At 41.0% G+C, this 24,739-nt stretch overlaps 1 protein-coding gene across 1 annotated transcript; it reads right to left on the bottom strand.

Moving 5' to 3' along the window:
• hells (helicase, lymphoid specific) lies at window positions 1-22,271 on the bottom strand. The gene is made up of 23 exons (XM_031879289.1): window positions 21,890-22,271; window positions 19,750-19,847; window positions 18,870-18,988; window positions 17,757-17,879; window positions 17,610-17,651; window positions 17,460-17,487; window positions 17,276-17,334; window positions 17,143-17,184; window positions 15,939-16,166; window positions 14,331-14,513; window positions 12,904-13,047; window positions 12,475-12,671; window positions 9,834-9,927; window positions 8,945-9,106; window positions 8,459-8,604; window positions 7,154-7,298; window positions 6,954-7,037; window positions 5,822-5,941; window positions 5,616-5,732; window positions 5,364-5,523; window positions 2,733-2,829; window positions 2,521-2,597; window positions 1-224 (listed from the first exon to the last, which is right to left on the bottom strand). The coding sequence occupies exons 1-23, from the start codon at window positions 21,895-21,897 to the stop codon at window positions 136-138; spliced, it is 2,562 nt and encodes an 853-aa protein (XP_031735149.1). The 5' UTR covers window positions 21,898-22,271; the 3' UTR covers window positions 1-135.
• Between the last annotated feature and the right edge of the window lie 2,468 nt (window positions 22,272-24,739).

The raw sequence follows: 24,739 nt of genomic DNA, 5'->3' as shown, positions 1-24,739 counted from the left end.
AGTCATGAAATCAGTTTATTTATATATAAAAAAAAAAGAGACATGAAGAACATGTATACTGAAGACTTTCGTACTATCGAGACAGTTAAAGTAAAAGAGAAAAAACAAAAAAAGTCTACAAATGAGTGAGTGTTCTCAGGTTAACGTGATCTCCGACGACTCTTTGGCATCAATCACTTTGAAGACTCCCGCCTTCTCTTTCTTCACGTTCTCCTTTGCTTTGTCTGAAAAATACAAGTAAAACTTTACATCAGCTCACTGGTTTAAAAACAGTGAAAAGCCCACGGACAAAATCATGATAGATTTTGTTATAAGTAGTTATCAATGTAAATAGACAGTGTACTGTGAGAGTCAACTGTCTTCACTTTACAGACACGTTTAAAGGTTCATTTCACCCTAATGAATAAAACTAGTGTTACATTTATCTAAAGTTAAGGCCTTTACACACCGGGGGTGTGACAAATAAACAGAAATGTGAAATGACTAAATTTGTCTGTGGTAAGCAGTTATTTTCACAATAATAGTCTCCGGCTATTATTGTGAAAGGTAAGAACAGAAGGAGTGGATTTGCTCTTGCGCTGCCTTCGTCGAGGTTGAAAGGAGTAATAAAATTTGCCATCTTGGTTCCGACTACGGAGTCTCCGTGTTTTTGTTGTTTTACAATCCTCATAAAGTTTTACAACTGATTGATGCCTTTATTTGTGGTGCGAAAGCTCCGAAAAATCGATTTCCGGTAAAAATATAGTCAAATATAGTCACCACGTTATATCTGCAAGTCTGTGTGAAAGTACTCATGACAAAAACAACAGTTCATAATTAATGACTGGCGAAATAGTCGCACGGAAAAAAAACCCAATCCAGGTGTGTAAAGATTTTTACTGGGACATTGCACTGAAAAAAGCAACAACACTGGGTGGCAGCAGTAAAGCTTATAGTCAGGTTTCCTCCAGGGTTCCCACTCTTTTCTAGAGATAACTTTCAATGATGAATAGCTGGTATGACAGAAGGGGATCGCGCCATACACTAATATGTTCCACTCTGTAGGATTTAAGAGTCCACGGCTTTAACTAATCGATTAAATCATATCTTATATGCTTAGAAATTATGAGACTGTGATCATAGAATATAAAAATAAACAGTTACCAGCCAGTGGTGACTAACTTTTACACTTTATAGATTTAAAAAAAAAAAAAAAAAAGGCAACGGCGGCACATGTATACGTCCCATGAATTTTGCTAAATTTTTTTTTCTTAATTCGTTGTTTTGGAGGCACAGAGATGTGGCTCCATCGTTCATCGGTAGTGTGTGTGTGTAAGTATCCACAGTGTCCACCGAGCGCAATGTTATTGCGTTTTTATCTTCTGCACATCATCATATAGTTCACTTTAGGGTTGGGCCGTGTTGAAATTGCCCCACTGACGATAGCGCTTTAACAAAAATGACTATATACACACAACATGATCTTTTTTTTTTTTTTTTTTTAAATAATGAGCTGAAGAGAGACCCACACATAAATATCTACTGGGGATGCATATGCTGCATTACCCCTTAGTGTCCATAATGTACAGGCAGATTTTACGCAAGGGCACGAGGAGATCAATCAATTTCGGCAACTATTTAGAATTTAGTCTTAAGACAAAATATGCTGATTAGTTTGTTCACATTTTAGTTATTTTTGATCCTCTCTCTTTTTTAACTCGAAACGTTTTAGTCCAGCTTTAGTTGCCGACAAAACGAGTCAACCTTTAGTTAAAATGTTCTCTTAATTTTGTCGGCTACTTCTAAATTTAGTCTTATTCCCGTGTCAAATGCATTCACAAACGGCAACCGAAAATGTGGCTGAATATTTAACCTTAAAGGGCCTTGAAGAGTTCGATCACACCGAGACGAGTCACTAGAAACACGTCTCCCACAAAACCATTGTTTTCCTATGGGGCTCCTCTGTTGTGCGGTTTTTATAAGTGCATGACAGTTTAAATATTTTCAACACCAGGCACGGAGTCGCACCGCTCGTCAATGTTACAATTGAACGAGGCATCCAATCAAATCAAGCAAAAGCCGGGCTTTACTTCCACCGACTTTCTGTTTTTATAACGATAGATGTGGTTGGAATGGACATTGACATTAGTTTCCCCCTCATTCAGCAGCAGAGCAACAGCAAGAGCTTGATATCTGCATTGAACCCCCCCCCCCCACCGTTATTGTTGGAATGCTGCTACAGCATTCCAAGTATTGTTCTTCGAATCTTTATTCTTATCTTTATTAATTTCAGCTCCCCAACGCATTTTCAGCAGGAAATGCATTTTCTAGTTTACATTTGATTGCCTGGTTGCACACGCACCCCAGCTCCATCGGCTCATCAGCTGTTTACTGGACTCGCTTTGCCAAAGGGTCGTTTTTGATGAGTCCGCACCTGTTACAACGCGTCTGTGTGATCGGCCCCTTACAGAGGCGCTTTTACTGTAACACACGAAGCATGACCGCTTGTTGATACAAATATACAGATCGTGGACTCCTCACCCAGCAAATCGCTACGATCCAGCAAGAGCTGCAGGTCCTTGTCGCTGATCACTTTCCCCCTCGATGCTTTCACCTCCCTGAGCGGGACAAAGAGACAAACGTTACCCTCCACTTCTGTTGGGAAGTTTGCTCCCATTTAAAAAGACAGTTTCGGTTCCTCTTTACATTCTCTAAACATTTGAACTTGTTTAGAGCGGAGGAGGATTTCTTACTTCTGTGTGCCTCTGGCTTTGAGCAGCGACATCAGCTCATCCAGATCGATGCAGCTCTTGCTGTGGCTCAGCGCTGCCTTCCCGCCTTTGAACTGATCTGTGGAGGAAAGCAGCAAGACAGAAAATATCATTGCAAGTCCACATTTGGACAATACTTAAGACCACCCAGTGCTTGCAGTTCAAATTGTGGTGCATGATAAAATAATACTAATCTACTGCTGTTTTCAGCTGCAACCAATGTAGAGTAATAATAATAATAATAATAACGCGATTGGTTTTCATTGAACCCTGCTACTGTATGGCTTAATATTAATGGACTTCCACTGTTACTGTAAAGCCGTTAGAATTGTGGCCCATCTTCTATTTGCAATTAATATGCATTAAATCCCGTTCACTTATTTAAATTAAAATGGTAATCTACTCTGGCTAAGGTAGTTTATCAAGAGTAAAATAATAGCTGCGATTTAACTGCAAGCTTCCAATCTATACACACATCTGCATTAGTAACCCGCTGAAATTAAGGTACAGGCACCTTAATCCTCTCTCATTACTTCAGGGCCCTTGGGAGCAACTGTACCTGGGACTGGAAGTACACTGGCTGTGGCCATTACAGTGTACAGCTTTTGCCGGTGCACTTCTGTGATGAGAGGGCATGTGAGCCCTTGTTGCTGTAGTTTCTCTCATTGGAGCAGAGGCTGCATTTAGCATTGCCTTCCATATAGTTTTTTTTAAACACTGACAGGGGGAAGCTGTACTGCTCTCCCTTCACGTCTGTTTAGACCTCCACCTTTATCCAGGCCCAGCACCACTCACATCTCAGCTCTGCGTCAAGCTGCGCTACACAAACAGCCTCCTCTTCCTTAAGCTCTTTGACCATCTTATCAGTATCTGGTCCTCATTTTTCGTGGTCATAAAACTTATCCTCCACGAAATCATCCTACTTTGTGTTTAAAACCCCCCCCCAAAAAAACCAAAAAAAAACCCCAAAAACCTGCAACCAGATTCGCCGGTGTTCCGGTTTAACAAGTGACCACGTGAACTGAACCAGAACACGGGGGTGGTTGCATGTTTCATTACGTTACATTTTTTCCCTCCTAAATCGCGATAATGGCACGTTAACAGTCGACAAGGTTTCGCACGCAGTGGACGTTAGCCTTAACCCAGCAAGTCTGAACTGTAACGGTACATTACGTAACTTAAACTTTGACGCCAATCCACCAACGTTAGCTAACGTGATATAAAGCCGTCTAGCTTTCCATTATAAACAGGTTGGGAAGCCGGTGTAGACATCTTAATGATGATTGGCCAAGACTCAACACGTCACATCAAAGATGTTTTATTGTGAAGATCACAAAATAACCTTTTCTCCTTGTCTCACTCCAATCTGAGAAACGCTGGCTGGCCAGTTGACCCCCTCAATCTCTAGTTTCAAGTCTTCTTCAATACAGCATGATGTTTATTTAGTAGATTATTGTCCAGTTAGAGTCAAATAAGACTATAAAGCAGGGTATGCTTTAGGGCAGGCTTACTGTGATAAACGGGTTGCTGCAGCTACCAGAGCCGTATACGGTGTCTCTACGTTACTCCTCCGCATTACAAATATGGTAACTTCTGTTTATTGATTATAAACAGACAAAATCCAAGATGGCGACGGTGAAATCGCCAAACTCGAGGCTTCAAAACAGCAGTCCACAAGCCAATGGGGGGCTTCATGATGACTACGTCCACTTGAAACCCAGCTATATCAATTGACTTTTGCTATTGGCTGATTTGGAGGCAGGTGACGCAAGTGTTCTGTGATTGTCATGCTACACTGCAAGAAAGAAAATGAGCGAACGAAAGATGAGACATGGACGAAATCTTCTATCCCACTGCGGTTCCTTTCATATCGCGATAACGATACATATCACGTTATAGCATGTTTTCTGATAATGAAAAAAGTATAGTCTATGAAATAATCACATGGTGAGGCCAATTTTTGCATTCTGCTACTTTGAGTATTTTCTCGTTTTACTAAGTGCAAAATGAACGTTTCAAGTGAAATTATAGGGAAAAACTAACTAAATATGAGCCTCACTTATATTTCATCTCAACATAAGGGACAACAAATGTTATATAAATCAAAATCATCTGATAAATGCATTTTACAGAGGATTATAGACCAGGTCTATAATAACTTCACATCTTTGGTCTGACTCTACTGCATGTAAGGTGTATACACAGCCTTCATTCGTGTGCACAGCTTCTCCATAGCTTATTTCCTTTAACTCTCATACCACAGATGGACTGTTCCTACATTAACGTCTAGAAACAAAACATTGCGTTCAAGCATTTGTGTACCGTAGCAGGTCTGTGTTCCTGGATGTTGTGCTATCTCGAAGACAAACAGCTGTTCGCAGCCTAGCTATGTTCAGACTATCACGTGCAAGGAACGCAAAGCGTTGTCCAAATGACATTAATAACACAGTTCGGCTTCTGTTTTTTCCGAGATCACGATAGAAACAATATAAATTCAAATTTTTTGACATTGTTTGATGATAAATATCGTCATGTCGTCCGTGGTATGATGACACTTTTTCGCGTTCTAGAGGCTTTTTTTTTTGTAAGGCACTTTGAAGTACAGTCACTCACTCTTGTGGATGACCATCTGCTCCAGCTTCCTCTTGGCCGAGGCCTTCTCCAGGATCTTCTGGTCGATGGTGTTGGCCGTGACCAGCCGGTACACCACCACCGGTTTGGTTTGCCCGATTCGGTGGCAGCGGTCCTGAGCCTGCAGGTCGGCCTGGGGGTTCTGAGAAAGATGGAGCGAAGCATCAGCACACACTGACTGACACCGTCTTCAGAAATAGGTTTACCACACTTGATTTGTTGATCTGCACCCACCCAGTCACTGTCGAAGATGATGACGGTGTCGGCGGCCGTCAGGTTGATCCCGAGTCCTCCGGCTCTGGTGCTCAGCAGGAAGAGGAACACCTGAGGATCTTTGGAAAACTTGGTCATCTGGGGGAAGGGAACGACAAACAACCTGATGATTATAGTAATTACAGAGACACTCCGACATCTACTGAGCTCGTTTTTCCAAAACTCACGTTTTCATCTCGGTCGGAATAGGACATGTTGCCGTCCAGTCGGCTGTACTGGAAGCCCCGCAGATAGCAGTAATCCACCAGGATGTCCAGGATGGACGTCATCTGACTGAAGATCAGAATCTGGACCACAACGACGAGTCAATACCACAAACAAGTCAGAAAATCTGAACAGATTTGTATGCTTTGTGTTCCAATTACAATGTGATAGTTGTTTCCCCGACATCTAGATATTTTTTAAATCATTGTTTGATCTTTTTTATGTTGATTGACAGGTGTGACAATAACATTCAAGTATATTTAAGCAAGTACATTTCTTGTTGGACTTAAAAGATCAACTCAATCTGCATTATTTTCCGGGTTTTTCCAAATGGAAACACACACTCAGCACATTAGCAGTGATGTGAAAGCCAGCGCTAGCCGAGTCAACATTAGCTGTGCTAAGTTTGAAAATAGTTGAAAGAGTTAGTTAGGATCTTTTGAAGTGGGTTAGTATGTGTACTACCGTGTTGTGCAGGGTTAAATACTGTTTTTATGAATGGAGTCTTGTGGCTTTGAGGAGAGAGATTTAACGGCTTCAGTTCCCCGCCACTTAGCCACCGAATAAAGTCAGTATCAGTATACACTATATTTAAAATATTTTCCCCGCTTGGCATTGTAAAGCGGGGAAAACAGTTCCCCTTTCCGACGGGGAACTGTTGCCGTTATAATCTCCTCAAAGCCACCATACTCAAAGGACCTCTAAAATTTATATTTCCTTCCTTCTTTCTTTTGTGCTGATCCGATCTGTGATCCAATCAGTAACTCGATCCGAACCGTGAGTTGTATGATCCGTTGCACCACTATAACACAGCAGGAAAAAACAAAACAGAAAGGCCGGTGCAACGACACGTCAAACTGCCTATTCTTTTTGCATTTTTCTTGTGTTTAAAATAACCTTCATAATGGCGCTAATTTTGGTGGAAAAAAGAGGGTATAACTGATTTATCTAAATATAACCTAAACCTCCCAGACCTACCAAGGGTTGAATGTAAGTACTTGGGCCACAACTGAGCAGGACTACTCATCAATAGTTAGCTTGAAAGACTTCATTAATTCTCCACTTCGGCTGACATGTACTTGGGTCATGGTTCACCTTGTGTCCCCGTTCCTTCAGTGCAGGCAGCAGTCTGTCCAGTATGAGAAACTTTCCGGAGCTCTGCACCAGCTGCTCGTCAATCTGCAGGACGTACGCACAAGAGTGTTAAGAGGGGATCTCGTCGCAGAGGGGGAAGATCAAAACTAACGCTCCAAAGTTAAACCAGAACCTGTAGCTCCACCTTTACTGTATGTTACCTTGAACTCCTGTGTGGCGGGGTCGAGGGGATACTCCACTAGGTAGGGGTGGTTACATGTTTTCCTTAGCAGCATGAGAATATTCTGCAGCTTCAGGTTGATCTGGGCATCCAGCGGTCTCTGGACATCCGGCACCGGAAACGAGCTGGAGGAGACGAGAGGAGTCACGTTACGCTGCATTCATATGGAAATCAGGCAGACGGCAAAACGGATATCATGTTAGGCAAGAGCACGAAGGTAAGATTAGGCGAGGCCAGCAGAGAATACCCGGCGATATTTTTAACTTTTTGCCGTCCTCTGCGACGGAATTTACTAACCAGCGCTGCTTAGTTACCTCACACAAGTAGAATATAAGAGAAAGCTGCATTTTTTTGCTACATGCATTACTAGAATAATTACATAAAAGAGTAGATGCAAAATCACTTTTATTTATCCAACACTATAGCAACGTTTAGTTTTGCCGCCCGGCTGTTCACTGCAACGATTTGTTGATTCCATGTGAATGCAGCATTAGGGCCCCTTCACATGCTTCATCCGCCACTTTCATCGTTTTATCCACGGTGCGTGGGGGGGCAAAAACCTGCGTGCTGCGATGACGATGAAGCAATAATTTGGCATCAACTGTCACCGACTAAACTAAACAAAAATAAATGGATTTCCAGCACCGTAAATCCCTCACAGTAGCTTTACTGCCTCATTCGTCTGTGACTATTTGTCTGACCTTTCAACTGGATATTGTGAAGTACTTCACCGGCAAGATGACGCAAGTATAATATTCCGTGGGACGGCTAGTAAGGCTCCGGGTAGTCCTTAATTAAAATGATTTACTTCTCAATTAATTTACCGTAGACTGATATTCGCTGAAGAAAGAAGGGATAACTGCCGGCTCACTGCGGCGTTCTAAAAGTTGATTTTTATCCGTTATCGGAGCATGCTTGCGCACCACGACGGTGTCACTCTCAAGTGCGCTTTCCACGCGACTACATTGAGGATGTAAAAAAAAAAAAAAACGCACAACATGTGAGCGGCTCCTAAGACTGATACGCAGCCACAGGTTGTGCTTCTCTTGCAATCAGGGAGATCATCTTTGTAGAGGACGTGCCTTCAAAACATGGCAAGGGTTGTTATAGGACCAGTACCACCGCCTTTCAAACATACAGCCTATATGGCTGAGAACAAAAACAGACTATGGAGATCAATGAAAATAAATCAATAAGCAAGTGATATTAAAGAAGATAGCGAAATGAAACCCAAGTTGAGTAATCTATTCAGTATTTTTCGTGTGCAGCTGGGATGCTCACTGACCTCTGCTGATCGTGCTCCTTTTGGACCATCTCCAGATATTTCTCCAGGTCGTACGGCGTGTCCCCGTCTCGCTCTATGTAGTCCACCACCTTTCGACAACCGCGCTTCGGCCGCCCACTTGACGTCAACACCGCGGGAGCCTCTGACTGAATAAAACCAAGAGAGCGGGCATTTTCAGTCACTCTGCTTTTTACTGGACTGCACTGATGAAGGCTGAGCTCAGACGCCCGTCACTAACTGTTTAAGCTCTTTGTATTGCAGCCTTCAACTATGACACAACACACTGTTTTACATTAGACATAAAATAAACTTTATCTTTAGAAAGGAAGATTCTCCTAACGAAAGTTGCAGAGTGGAACTTTAACTTATCAGCATATATCTGCAATATCAGCCGATATGCTGACCTGGAAAAAGGTTGAAAAGAGTATTTAACACAGAAATCATGGAGAATAAACATACAGAGACCAATTCACAGTCCTCACAAACCTTTTCCTGGCCCAGCATCTTGGCGAGGGTTTTGTTGACCGCGGCGGTGTAAAAGGCCTCCTGTTTGGCTGTCAGAGGAGCGTACACAATGATCTCCTTCTTCGGAGGAATCTCCAGTGTCACGTCTGACTTCAGCCTCCTCAGCAGGAATGGAGTTAGGATCTGAAACAATGAGAAAACTGTTTTTTAAAAAATAAACTATTTTTTTTCCCCTTTCTGTAACCACAGAAAAGCCAAACAGTTCACACTAAAAGGCAAGGCAAATGTTTTGCACATGGTGACCTTTGACCAAACTTTCGAAATCAGTTTAACATTCGAGTCCAGGTGGACTTTTGTGTGAAACTTAAAGAAATTCCCTCCAGGCGTTCTTGATTGCAAAAGTGTAATAAACAGATCAAAGGGATCCTGAAATAACGACACAATGACGCAGATTTGAAAAAAGTTTTATTCCTCCATTCGGCAAAGTAAGGGCGTCGCCGAAGACAGGAGGAGATCTCAACGCTGATGGTCTTTTGTGACATGGCGCTATTCAAATTTCTTGTATTTACGTCACCTGGCGATGAGTTGACTTTGTTATGACATTGTCCCATGCGAAAACAAAGTTTGCTTTGTGTGAACACATTTAAAAGGGGATCAATTTAAGTAAGACATAGTCACCATTTGATCAAAAAAAGTCTATATACATGTTTATGATACAGTTTATAATGTGATATGTTACTTATATCCAGAATAAAGCACGTTTGTCTTCAGGACAGAAAAATGATCCATACCCACAAAGCGGTTCAACACCAATGCTATTATATTAAACACACTCAATCAACACATGATGGCATGTCAAGGCAATTGCAATAGTCTCCCATGACTGCACTGATGGTTCAAGAGTACTGACCTGATGCAGCATGCTCAGGATGTTCTGTTCACGCTCAGTAGCCACCAAGGTCTCCGCTTCACCGATGGTGCTGATGTCGAACCACGACTCGAAGCTGCACGGCAGACAGGTCGACAAGGGGTTAAACCTAAGCGATGACTTAAAGCTGAACAGCCAGCGACAAATTAATCATAGATGTCACATCCAACCGAAACGATTTGAGCAGTGTTCAGTTACAATAGAAATCCTTTGCATTTGATTAGATCGCTAAAAAGTGGGCAGGCTTAATAGTTTAGCACGATAGAGTTACAGAGGACTTTCGGCTCCACACACACACCCTTACATGTTAGATCAGGAGAAGATGAAGGAGAGAAATTTCGTTAATTTTCAGTGACAGAGCTGATTGGAAAAAAAAAAAAAAGTTTCCCTTGAATCAATTAGAGCCTGTGTCTACGAAGCGTCTTTTTCAGAGCGCCAGCGTAATTTTTCAATTGTTACCAGTGAGGAGTGATCGTAGGGAAAAAAAGCACTGCATGCAAAATCTTTTCTGAGCGATCCGCCTGTTTTTGTGTGGCCGCCCCGAAAGCTTCAAGTTGATATCTCTTTATAAATCTACAAAGTATGAAGCCGACATCCTCCGCTTGGTAAAGTAAAACTGAATAGCCCAAATAGATAATACAAAGCAAAAGGAGCGATGCTAGTCTACCATATGACGGTGATTAGAGTGGTGATAGGTTATAAAGCAGGGGTCTCAAACTCCCGGCCCGCGGGCCGGATTCGGCCCGCCACATCATTTTATGTGGCCCGCGAATCCACCAGCAAAAAAATAAAAAAAATAAATCGAAAGTTAGACTTGATAATAAAAATATCCCCATAGTTGAAATTATGAGATAGAAAGTCGAAGTTATGAAAGAAAGTCAAAATTCTGAGCTAGAAAGTCAAAATGATGAGATACGTAAACACAGTCATAGAAGCAGCTCTTTGGCTGGTTACCCTACATGTGACATGGAAATGTATTGCGAGTACATTGAAGACTACTTTAAACATGGCTTTACAACACATGAAATACTTCACGTGGGATTGTGCAAACGCACCCTTGAAAGGATTTTAAGCTTTGAACAAAGTTATTGTAATAACTTGTTTGATATTTGTCTTTGATGTTTTCTTTAATAGTTTGATAGAGTAATGTGGGTTTCTTAACCCTAAATTAAAAGGATTTAAGTTATAATAACAGAAATGTGCTTAAATATATTTTTACATTTATATAACTGCATGTACAATATTTTTACACTTGAATAAACAATCAAATGCAGAGAGTTATTTAACAATATGTTACGAGTAGTTACATTTACAACCGGCCCTTTGTCGGCGACCATGATGCTGATGTGGCCCGGAGTGAAAATGAGTTTGAGACCCCTGTTATTAAGATATGTCTGTCATAGAAACTTTTAGTGCTGGGATGAAGTGCCGACTAAAGCCGAGCATGGGTCGACTCTTCCAGTTGCAAAAACAAGTCTGATTGTACGGTATCTATAAGAAAATGACCCTACTTCTCAGTAAACATTGTAAACATGAGTTTATGGTCTCAATCACTACTTTCATGTCTTCTTTAATACAGCATGATCTTCTTTTAGTAAATTATGGTCGATTTACAGTAAAACAGACCATAAAATGGAGTTTGCTTTAGGGTGGGCTTACTGTGATTGAGTGCGCTGCTCTGGAGCCAAATCCAGGCCAATAGTTTTGATTATTTGAAGAAGAAAAAAAGCAATGTATTCAAAATAAAAATAAGTGAATGAAAAGGTTTTTGGGGTTGAATATAATTTTGATTCAGTTCTGGAATTGTTTTGAATAAAATATTTTCATTTTTCACTTATATATTTTGCTATTTGAGGTCTTATTTTTTTCAGTTTCAAATTTTTTTCCACTTTCAGACTTTTGGCCCTGATCTGGCATGGGGGGGCGTGGCATCAACTGAGAGGAGCGTGTAAATCGTGAGTGACAGCAAAACAAAGAGGGTTGAGGACCTTCCACAACCACATTGCCTTCAGGCAACGTGGGCACCACGAGAATTATGATATAAAACTTTCTATACACCATATTCACTTGAATGCAGTGGGAAGGGTTAACCCAAGATGGTAACGGTAAAATCGCCAAACTCGATTCTTCAAAATGGCAGTCCACAAATCAGTGGGTGAAGTCACGATGACTACGTCCACTTCTTCTATACAGTCTACGAGTGCTACGCTATGTGGACACAGACCGTTAAACCTCAGTGACATCATTTTGGAAATGAATAAAAAGTTTTTGCCCACATATATCCAAACAATCATCTCTTCCTGTCCCTCCATATCGCTCCGTCAGCTACTAAGATACACAAACGGTGAAGTGTGGTTTAATGGTTTACGGTGTGTGGCTAGCTAGTCGCCCAAAAGTCTCATTTAATTGAACGATGATTTTTAGTAAACGCCCCCAAGATCAGAATGAGTCATCAAACATTTGAAACGGTGTTAAAGAAGAGTAAACACTCGGATACTGAATTTGTTTACATTAGCATAAAACAAGAGATAAATAAACAATTGACACAGAACTGGGAAAATAATTTTGAGTTTCACTGGTACCAGCACTCTAATCGGCAAAAGAAAACGACGTGGCTCCGTACCTCTTGAGGTCGTCAAAGACCTCTGGCAGGAGGAAGTTGAGGAGGGACCAGAGCTCGGCCAGGTTGTTCTGCAGCGGCGTGCCGGTCAGTAGCAGCTTGTTGTCGGTTGGCAGCATCTTCAGTTCACGCACCAGCCGGCAGTTGAGATTTTTAATCCTGTGGCCCTCGTCCACTATCAGGTACTTCCACTGGAAGCGCTGGAGCGGAGCACAGACATGGCCCAACTTCTTACACAACACTCATGACAACAGTGAAATAAAGGCGGCGACTCAATTATTTATAATATCTATGGAATCTATTTTCTGGATTGATCGTTTTGTCTCTAAAATGTCCGAAAACGGTGAAGGGTGCCTGCTAGAATTTCTCTAAAAGCTGCATGTTTCACTGAGCCGGGATAACTGTTTGGTAAAGGATGAGCAGGGATCCTACCTGTAGGAACTTTCTGTCTATCATGGCGATCTCGAAGGAGGTGAGCATCACAGGGCACATGCTGAGGGCCCCCTGAGGTCTGCGGATCTGCTTCAGCAGCTTGGCCCTCTCAACCTGGGTGCCGTGGTAGAGCAGCACTGACACCTGAGACAAACACACGACACTGTTCAGACCGCTGAATTACAACAGACGAGGTGCGGGTCTATTTTACTCAACAATACACCTGCAAATCTACAACTTGTATGTGTTTAAAGTAGGGCTGCACAATTAATCGAATTTTAATCGCAATCACGATTTTGGCTGCCACGATTAAATGAGCATGATCGTCAGCGATATTGACGTTTGAAATGCGTGCTCTGCTACATATCAAATCAAGCGCTTCCTCAACCAACAGTCAGCCGACCACCAGGGGGAGAACGAGATGGGAGGTGTCATGCGCGCACCCTGCAGACTCCGCTATTAGTAGAAGAGTAGAGAGACAGACAACAGAACAGACGGTCACGGGTGTCGTGTGAAAGCTAAATCAAATGTCAGGAGCAGAAGGCGAGGAGCTAGCCCCTCGAAAAGGATCATCATCCGTTGTCTGGAAGTTTTTTGGATTTAGGCCAAGTGATGTTAACCAAGAACAAATCATATGCACAGAGTACATTAGAGTTGTGTCTGCGCCGCATAGCAATACAACTAACTTGTTCAGCCACCTGAAAAATCACCACAAACCACAGTACAACGAATGCATTAAGGTCAAAGCTAACGTTACCTCACTGAATCTCCATCCATGTCCAACGTCAACCCAGAAAGCCATAACAGCGACCCTGCATAGCGCGACAGCATATCATCCACCTCCCAAAGACATGCTGAAATAACGGATGCAATCGCATTTCATTTGGCCAAAGATGTGTGTCCAATAAATACTGTGAGCAACACACATTTATTTTTAGTTAGCCCTTTATTTTGGGTAAAAATGTTATTTATATTTTGCTTCAGGTGAATAAGAACCGTATACGTTTTATTTTGATGCAGAGACGTGTACATTAGCTGGAATGTAGCATAACATGGAAGTGAAAGCAGTGCTCTGTTGATTTAATTTTGGGTAAAAAGTGTTGATACTATTTTATTTATATTTTCCTGCTACGAGATGCACTGTGATCAGGACCAGTCTGATGCAAAGATTTGTACATTAGCCAGAATGTAGCACAACAATGGAAGTGGAAGCAGTGTTCTTGTTCATTTAAACGTGAAAGTGCAATAAAAAGATGTTGTCCCTAAAATTAATGAATAATCATGTTAAATAATCGTGATCTCAATATTGATCAAAATAATCGCGATTATGATTTTGGCCATAATCGTGCAGCCCTAGTTTAAAGAACCAGTCGGACGAAGAAAGTAATTTACACTTCCACGAGACGAAGATGAGAGTCACGTCCTACCTCTGGCGTGAAGCGCTTGAATTCGCTGATCCAGTTGGACAGAGTGGAGAGAGGAGCCACCACCAGGAAGGGGCCCATCACTTTCTTCTCTATCATCATAGCGATGTGAGCGATGCACTGGATGGTCTTCCCCAGTCCCATCTCGTCAGCCAGGATGCCATTGATGCCGTTCTCCCACAGCATCTGAGAGCAAAAAAAGGGCAAAATCGTCAGCAGCGCACAGTAATTATCACTCACTCCAAAAACTATAAAAAGGCAAAAATAAATATTTCCTCTCTTTTTACACTCAGGTGGAGAAAGATATAGCAAAACGCCATTACACAATCAAGTATCTGTAGCTTTAATTCAATAAGTAACTCACGCTCTTGCTACGTCACATTACTTGATGCTCAGAGCACCAAAAGGTTCTGTAGGATTCCTGTCTCTCTTATATTAAAGTTACTACAAGGAGCTTTCACAGTGTGTTGATTTTGGCGGTCCCTGTGGATGAAAGTGGTAGTATTTTTCCGAGCACCAGATTCCCTTTAGAAAACCTCTCATTTTATGGCAGCAGGAATCTGACAGTCTGCTACATGTGGTCCTGGTTCTTCCGGGCCTCCCTTCCCTGCAGAGGGCCCAGCAATACAGTTTGGGTCTCAAGCAGCGTGCTGTTGGTGCCCAGCGGGACCGGCGGAGCAGCGATCAAAGCTCTGCTCATGGCCTGAGGAGGAGACGCTTCGGTTGGGACGCTGAGCTCTCTTTACGCTTGCTTTTCTTGTCATATGCAGTGCCTCGAGCAAATGCCTCTTCAAGCGATGTCTGACCCTTTGGCTTCACCGTTTCACTCGCGCTAACGTTACTGGTTGACTGCCGTAATCGCATACACTCTTGGTATTCCAACTCGTGTTGTCTGCTGAGGTGATGGAGTAAGTTGCTCGTGTTACCACCAGCGGCAACAGTGGTTCGACAGATTTTGCAATATATAGTCTTTTGGATGTTGGATTTTTTAAAAACCAAAACACTTCCAAACAGCAGACCCAGCTCCTCTCTTGGGCACAGACTCTATTGGCGCATCTCTGGTTTGTCTTTGTTCATCCTGCATCGCTCTATTCTGTTCTTTAATGTAACGTTACTGTAGCGACGGAGACTCCCCTAGCTGTTAGCAGACAGTTGTGCTTCCGGGCTAGCTAGCGAGCTGTACCCAGCATGCCGTTCGATGGTGTAGTTTTACAAATGTACAATTATTAGTGTTACAAATTGTTCATTTGTCACAAACTGTTGTGTCGTGTTTTGCCCTGTTAAAGAACGTTAGTTGTGGGTTATTAATTGTTGTGTTATAAAGTTATAACTATGATTAGGAGTCCCTCTCGATACACTTAAGACAACTAGCTCCGACCGAAGCGCCCTCTGCGGCAAACGACATATTTAGCTCCTGTTGAAGAGTGACAGCAGTCGTTTCGGCTATGCACCGGTAACTTTAAAATATCCCGGAACAAAATCAACTTTATTACAATCTGTTACAAAAAAAAAGGTTCTGTCATGTCAGATTAAGTAACTGGAATACAAACATCATCTTCGACTCAATAAACAAACAAATGAATAAACTATGACAATTGGTCAACCACTCACCCTCAGCCACTCTGTGCCCTCTATCTGGTACGACCTCATGACACCTCCGGTGAAGAGCTGCGGCTGCTGGGCGGGGACCGGCTCGCCGTTCACCTTCCTGTCGGGATGCAGGAGATGCTTGGCGTTGTCTCGCACCGCCTCCGACAGGCGGTTCTTGATGTCCTGGTTGGAATCGCACATCTTCTCGATGTCCTCGGCTTCTAGTTTCCTCTGGACCGGCGCCTTGTCCTGATCAGAAATGTTTGATATAGACAAGCATGGTTGGATGCGTCACATTCAATGACCCTACTTCTCTATATACAATTTACACCCCCATTCCCTCTTATGGATTATTACATATCTTGAAATTAGGGGTATGCGATATGACGACATTAGATCGTGAACGATTACAATTCCTCCAAAATCTGCCTTTACATCTAGAACGTACTATTCTAAAGTTCACACTATCAGTTTGCAGTTCTATGGCTACAGTGTCCTCCCTGTATAGAGCTGCGCCACGCCACTGCTAAATGATCAGAGCTGCTGCTATATAAAAACATATCCTCAAACGCACTGGAAGTGATGTAATGTAGCTCCGGTGTGTTTAATGTGGAGTGAGCCCTGCGCCAGACTCTATTGTTTAAAAAAAAACAAAAAACAAAAAAAAACGGCCTTTTAAACGCTACATTTTTTTGGCAGCAACTGGCCACGTGGTAACTTGCGAGGCCATCTTGCCTCGTGAGCTCTGATTAAATCGACATGCAGCTAACACACCTGTCATACAGTTGTTCTGATGAAAACTCAACTAAAAGCAGTTGCTCCTGGTGATTTTTACTCCTGGTTTTTTTTTTTTTAGGAAGAAGGAAATAACAAAGTAAACAGCTTTACAAGCGACGTGTTCCCTTTCAAATGAGTGTGGTGAATTTCATTTATGCCAACGCAGAGAGGTTCATGTGGTTCGAAAAGTGACTGATATCCATTTAAAGAAACTTTAACACATTTTAAAGTGCGGAACGGAATTTGGTGTGGTGTTTTGTGACCTTGTTAGGCTACATATTTTATACAGGGAAATAGTAGTAGTAGTTTGGATGTATGGAAAAGAATAGAGATAAGATCGTGATCCTGTCTGAAAAAAATAAATAATTGTGACACGATATATTCGCCAAATCGCCCACCCCTACTTGACATCATCTCCCCAGATCGAAAAAATAAAATGAGCCATTACCGCTTCCTCCACTTTTGCTTTCTTGGCTTGCGACAAGATTTCCTGGAAGACAAAAATCAAGCCAAACCAATGAGAGCAGATCAGTAAATGGAAAATGTGCAAAAACGGGCTAAAAAGTCAAATGAGGCCTTACTTCTTTTGACATGACGTCTGCTATTTTGTAGTCGTCAACCCTCCTCCTCTTCTTTTTATCTAGTCCATTGGGGAGTAGAGTCAAAAATGTCACATTCATATACATACATATCATGATTTGAAAGTCCCTTAAAACAGTTCATGCTACAATTCGCATCAGAGCAAATATCAGAAGATCTACTCACCTTTCTCTGGCTCTGCACGGTTTGTGTTCTGCATTAAAAAAAAAAAAAAAAAAAAAAAAAAGAAAACAAACTTCTATGAATACAGTCGGAACAGTACTTTAATGGTAAGCTTTTTTTTTTTTTTTTTTTATAAAGTAAAGCTTTCCTCACCTTCTTGGCCTTCTTTTCAGATCTCTCCTTCCTGAGGTTCTCCTGCAAGCAGAAAAAAAAAAAGGAGTGCGATTAAACTTGTAGCCAGCAGGTGTCGATACAAACACAGCATAGGTTTTTACCGTGTGGCGTTCACACAAACTGTACCTCGCTCTGTTGTTGCTCCATCTTAGTCAGCAAGAACTTGGAGTATATGTTGCTCTTCTGCAGTAAATGCTGCAGCCTCTTGAACCGCATGTCATGAGACTCCTTCTGCTGTGTTTGCCGGGCCTAGAGGTGAGCAAAAAAGAAAATCATCCATATAATGTCAAGTTTGATACTTGTGCCAATGCCGTATGAAATATTTGCACCAATACCAGAATGACTTTCTTTCAATACCTCACTTTGAGGATTAGGTTCTCCTACAAAATGGGCACGTGTGCCAAGTAGGCCTAGTACTACACACCTGTGGTTGAACACTCTTTTGCACCATATTATATCTCTGATACTGCTACATTGGGAACAGCAGATACTTCGTACTTTAATCAAAGAAGCTAGTGGGCAGCAGTCCTGCTTGGCTAAATATCAGAGCTAACAGCTAACATTAACAGAGGTTGCATTGAGTTGCATTATGATGCGTTCAAGCTCTATTCATTTAAAGTATTGGGCAAAGGTAAATAACTATCATGATGTTCAAATGTTAACTTGTAAAAAGAAAAATATTTGGCGAGATGTTTCTCTAGCAATATAAAATAGATATAAGAAAGGGAATTATGAGATCTTCCTAGCATTAGCAGCTTATAATACATGATTAAAACTACAGATGACAAGATTTCTTTTTTTAATCAAAGCAAACATTTAAATAGAAATATAATTATTTATTTCCCAATCATTTCAATTGTGCGTTTTTATGCAAATAACCACTATATATGACTTTATAAAAGGATAACATTTAGAATTTTTGACGATTGACGCCGAGTTAAGTTACTCTGTGTATGTGTGCATTTTCTTTTATTTTTCAACTCCCGGGTATCGGATCGGTCCTCAATATCGTCCAATAGGTAAGTAAGTATTGGAGATAAAAAGCTTTATCGAAACACATCAAGGTTAGACACAAGCAGCTGTACAATAATTTCTTTTAACATTCAGTCTGATAAGGGACAGCTTTTGATACTCGGTGGTATAGACGATTTAATACCCAGCCTTAGACATGATGCAGCTTAACAAACATGGAAAAAATGGGGGAGAGCACACATCCTGAGGAATTAATAAGCAACACACCTTTTCCATTATCTCTTTTTCTTTCCTCTCCCCTTCCTCCATCAGCTTATTCTCTTCATCCTCCATTTCCTTGGTGATGACCACCTCAGATGTCGCATTCTCACATTTCACACCGATGTCTTCAAAGAAAAAAAAACAAAAACCAGTGATAGTCAAGCTGACATAACATTTCAGAAAAAGTTGTCATTCACAAAAAAAATAAAAAATAAAAAAAAGAATTGTCTTAATGTCAGTAATAAATTGGGGAAGTTTCATGGCGATATCTTTTAGTTGCCCCCCATCCTATTCACCTGTAGTGTTGTCATTTTACAAAACATATCTTTGAAGGCTGTTTTCTCTAAATAAATTTTTTTTCTCAGACTGAGCCAGAAATCTCCACTACAGTACCACTACTGACACTACATACACCAAACTTTCCAGTTTCATTCCTATCTGTATTCTCAAGGTATTTACTGAGAGGTTTTTTTCATATATCATTCATTGCCTGATCAATACATGATATTCCTAAAACATGGCAAAATAGTATTTGTATTGCTGTTTTATTAGTGACAAAGAGATATCCAAAAGTCCCTCTGTAAAAACTTTTGAATCCAATACAGTACGTCAACAAAATGAAACAATTTTGAACCTGGTTTTATCAAGATTCTGGAAATGTATGAAAATTAGCACATATTTGGTAAGATAATGTAATTTACATATTAAAAACCTAAAAGTTCTGGTACAAAAGTTCTGGTTGTGATACAAAAAAAAATTGATTGCCTTAATGCCATAAAAAAAAAAACAAAAAAAAAACAAAAAAAAAAAAAAAAAACGAACGAACGAACGTGGAACGTGTTATGGTGAAAAACTCCTGATTTTGCCAGGGTACTTTGTGACCGACCATTGGAAGCTCCAGTCTCCATGGTTGTGCCCAGCGGCTCCTCAGACTCGTCGGGTTTTGGGCAGTGAGGGGACCCACTTCGAGATTCTTCCTTCACGCTGTCAACAGGACGAAACACACAAATCAAAACCAGTGGCTGAATTATTTTTGCTGGTTCAACTCCAAAGACACTTTGCAGAACACAACTGAGACCACACTGTCTGTAACCCGGGGGAGTTACATTCTACACATGGTGGCTGCAGTGGCGGGCCGTCAGGGCCTGCAAAGCCTTCTCTGCTGGCCTCAACAGAATCACAAAGTTATATCTATTTTATAATTTTTCTTAAATACACTACATGCATTATAATTTATAAAAATAGTTTTCCCATTATCTTATTTTCTCATTGCACAGCTACCATCTTCCTCAGTTGCTCTGCTTCCAGTGCAGCTTGTTTTAAGTAGAGCTTTTATCCAATCAGATTTCACCTCTGTGTCTCTAGGTAAGAAGAGAGGCCTGAGGCCTGCAGATGCACAAGTGCATCCATGTGCAGTTTAAGTGAATGGGGACGATATTGTTGATTGCCATGGTGTTCAACCAATCAGATCTTTAGTTTGACATTTAGTTGGGCGTATTCTTTGACGTGTCAGAGCCTGCTAGCCGGCCTATAGCTACGTCAGCATTACATGCAGCTCAGTGTCCAGGTGCAGCTCTGCCGCGAGTGTGCCGTCATTGGTCAGTGGGCGAGCACGTGACTAAAGTGAAACTTATGCTTACTAGCAGAACTTAATTAAGTTGTAGCAGTCAGAGTTCAAGTGGAAAGATATGGAAGAAATGATGGCATTTTTAGTTTTTTTTAACCAAGCTTTGTTTTTTTTAAACATCAAATGACAGGAGGAGGAAAAACTGATTTAGTGGCGGAGTTACTGGGAACGCCTTTCTCAAGAAGGACATTTCCAGACAAACTGGACATAGTAAGAAATGGACGGCCAACCCCACAGCTAGCAGCCCTGACCCAGCCAGGAAAAGGATTTGTGTGCCACTTTCAGTCCGCAAACTATGAACGGTATTCCTGGCTGACAGGGTCGGAGAAGAGGTGCAAATTGTATTGCTGGGAATGCCTGTTATTTGCGACTGAACGTCTTGGTGTATGAGGCCTTCTCCAACCTAACGCAGTCACTGATCTCTGTTTGATGATCTGACACGGCTTAAAACAGAACTGACTAATGTACCCCATGGCTGACTTTGAAGGAAAAAGCCCTGCTGATCTACTGGCTTTCCTTCAGCAGAAAGATCTGGTGGAGAGCATGTGTCAACTTTACGCACTGGCATGTTTGGTGGCGAGGATCCCGATATTGACTGCCTCTGTCAAGCGGACATTTTCAGCATTAAAACGCATCAAAACCTATTCCAGAAACGCAACTGGGGAGGCTCGACTGTCATCACTGGCATCCATGGCAATCGAAAAGGACCTCTTATGAAGCATACCGTCCTGCGTGGGTTTAGGGTCCGGATAATTGAATCTGTTTGGGCTGTTTTCTTTTACAAACTAGAATTATGGTCTGGAGAAATGGGAATTGTGTGGCGATTGCTTAGCCCTGTTTGAATCAGTAGGGAACAGCTGCCTAAACGCTGCGGGGAGAATATAGCGTGAGTTTGTGCGTGTTTTCCTTACTAAGCTAGTTTAGCATAGCCTCGCAGAATATACGTGCCTCATCTGTGTTTTGTTTTGCTTCCGGGGTCAGACGCTGACCCGAAAACTAAGACAGACAGACCGGTGTCTCCACCGAAAACATTATATTTACCACAATTTAAGCTTCTGCATTTTCCAAATGCACTAGTATTATTGTTCGGTTTGTAAGCCTCGTACCGAACGGTTTAATACGAATACGTGATGTTACACCCCTAGAAACAAATATCCGTAGCTGTGGCGCCATCATTAGGTTATTAGCTAGGTGGTAAGACAGCAGTGAAGGCCCAGGTATAAAATGCACAGCCCGCTACTGGGTGGCTGTAATATCTGTAAATACGATATAATCAAATATGACAACTCTCAGCATCGACAAAAGGATTACAGCCACGTTACAATTAAAAGTTGACGTTACATCTTTAGAGTTGTTGTGATCCGTCAATGAAAATCGGATGCAAAACGATTCAACCTACCGGCTCATCGTTGCAAACAGCGAAGCAGACGACTGGGCTAATGTGTCAACGTTTCGGTTAAAGAAAAAAAATGTTGCCTAACAAAATAGCAACGCGGGTTGACGTTATACAAAGCAGGAAAATCAGACAGTGAAGTAACGCTAAGTTAAAGTTAGCTAGCTAACAGTGTTCAATGTCCTTTCGGGGTGTGCAGGTCCGCGGGTATCAAAGTAAACTCAAAAAAGAATGCTGTATCTAAAACTATGCAAACGTTTATAATAAAACTAACGTTACTTTGACTTTCGACGGCTACTCTGCACAGCGTGTCGTTCTGAAGCACGATAAGTGGCTACAAACGAAGAGCACACGTCCGGTCCATACCTTTCAAAATAAAACTAGTCATGAGGGAGCTGGTTTGAGAAGGTCGCGTCAATATCTTATTTTCCAGGCTTTACTTCCGCTATTTTATACAGGAGTTTGGCGCACTTGATGCAACTAGGAGTCTTATAATGGGCGGGGCTATTCAATTTCGCGCCAGTTAGGACGAAACTTCTGCATGTAAAATAGGGTGGTGTATGATTAGAGTGTAGATAATGCAATATTTTAGAAGTTGATACGAACATTATATTAAACAAAACTCCTTAAAATATTAGGAATTGAAGTATGAAATAAATAATTACTGACTCCAAAGGATTTAATGTACAAAGAAAAACATTTAACAACACAGCCACCCCTCTGAGCGGAAATATGTGTCACACCTAATCTGATATTTCCCGCGAATGCTGATTGCTTGCTGGTGTATTAATACTTTATTATACCACGTTAATAACGTCATCATATTCCACCTGTATTTTAAAAAGCATTATTTTTAAAGCAACAACCAGTAGTTCTATAAATAAATGACAAACTACATTTTGTATATTTATATCATGCAGCTTCTAGCAGGATGTTTTGCAATGAATAAGCAAATGCATGCATAAAACTAAATTTCATGCGTGTAAGCTTGCAGTCAACTTCACTCACACTGGCGAAGAGAGAGTTACAGTAGTCAAGAGGGGTGAGATCATAGACTGTATATAAGAAACAAATATTAATAATTAATCCTGAACTATGGCTTATCAGTTCAAATTAAAAATATAACTGTCTGCCGTAACGATGTTTTATTTATTATTATGCATAAGAAGTTGCAAGTGATTCAAGTTATGTAAGTTAATAATGCTTGTTGCACTTTAAATTATTGTTGGTCATCTTTTCTTCTATTGGTTGTATTAATAGATCAATAATTAGTTGCATGCACACTGAACAGTGTGGTCTATTTTCTCGATTTGTTCCCACCCGGTGATGTTGGTCACAATAAATTGACATATTAATGCACCTGATTTTGTAGCAAAACAATATGTGCTATAAAAAAAACAACTGCCTTGATTGTGCACTTAGCATAAGTGCAATATTAAATGGCTGAAATACACATTTTTTAACCTCCATTCCTACTTGCTGTCTGCGTATCTCCATCAATGCACTGGAGCTCTATTGGGTCCGTGTACGTTTTGATAGTTTGTTTTATCGTTTAATCGATGGCACATGAAAAGAGAAGTAACAAGCAAACAAGAATCACATCAAATGATGATGGTGCTAGAGGAACTGTTGTAATTGTGCACACAGGTACATTGTTAATTTATTTATTTCTCACTCTGATTCCATGCCTCATCATGCAATAAAGCAACACAGAGAGACAGTTTTCTTCATTTTCTTTGCATTTTTACCATCAAGTTTAGAAAGTTTTATTGACCTGAAAATGTCAACCTACATTTTTTTACATTGCTTCTATTAGCTGCCAGAGAACCGAACATACAATAGAAAACAAGATAGAAACAAGAACGCCTGATATCTGTTACTTTGCTGTGCTTAGCCCTGTAATAAATGAATCAGTGAATAAACTGGGACACTGCAGACCTGGAGGTGTTCATGGTTGAGCAGGGTCAGTGTGCTCAGAGTCCTCCCCCTTCCAGCTGTTCTCCTCCAATAAGAGATCTGGGTCTTCCTGGAACTCGTCCATCTCCCTGAATGTGTCGTCCAGAGTGAAGGACAGGTAAATTATGCGTAGGGTTTAATAAAAATGAACCAAACGTCTCTTTATTTTTCAATTGTCATTATTTATTGCTTCATGAACTACACATGCTCACTCTTTCATGACATGCAAATAACAAGTAAATACATGATGTGTACAACTAGGTTGCAAATTAACATTAAACATCAAATATCAGATGAAATAACCTGCATTAAATACATCTGTATCAATAACATAGATAATTAACAAAGACACAGGTAAATATAACTAAATCTATGGTTTAAATACACTTATACTGCCATCTACTGGCAGAAATGGTAAACACTTTTACTCTGCGTCTCCTTATACAGGCTATGCTCTGCGTTCACTCGAGCAACAGCACAATACGGTGGAAAATTAAATATCAGTGCTAACAGCAACAACTCTGAAAAACAAATATCAGTGCCAACAGGTAGACAACTAATCATTCTCAATTATTTGGTTAAAGCAGTTTACGTAGTCTTATCCTTTCTGACAGACTTGTTATTTTAAGTTAACACTTTCTTGCTGGCTCCCCTATGAAGGTTTCTGTCTGACTTTTAATGAACAGGATGTTCCTCTAACAATTACTATAGTTGCAGTTTCTGCACTTACAACCTGTTTTCTATGCGGACTCTGGCAATTATCAGAGTAAGGTAAACCCCGAATTAATTAATTAACTTATCTTTTCCATTCAGTCAACATAGAAGCACATATGATTACATAATGATACATTATAGAAAAACACATGAAGGCTATCATCATTAAATTGACACTAAATATAG

This window comes from Anarrhichthys ocellatus, unplaced genomic scaffold (genome assembly GCF_004355925.1).
Source record: "Anarrhichthys ocellatus isolate YVR2014 unplaced genomic scaffold, GSC_Weel_1.0 scaffold241, whole genome shotgun sequence".
NCBI classification, from domain to species: domain Eukaryota; kingdom Metazoa; phylum Chordata; class Actinopteri; order Perciformes; family Anarhichadidae; genus Anarrhichthys; species Anarrhichthys ocellatus.
This window is presented reverse-complemented; position numbering and strand designations above follow the sequence as displayed.

Excerpts from the sequence above, each read along its gene's own strand:
- hells (XM_031879289.1), bottom strand. Across the intron at positions 17,185-17,275 it reads CAGACGTCATGTCAAAAGAA|GAAATCTTGTCGCAAGCCAA; the intron begins GTAAGGCCTCAT and ends TTTGTCTTCCAG. Across the intron at positions 2,830-5,363 it reads GCAGATGGTCATCCACAAGA|ATCAGTTCAAAGGCGGGAAG; the intron begins GTGAGTGACTGT and ends TTTCCTCCACAG.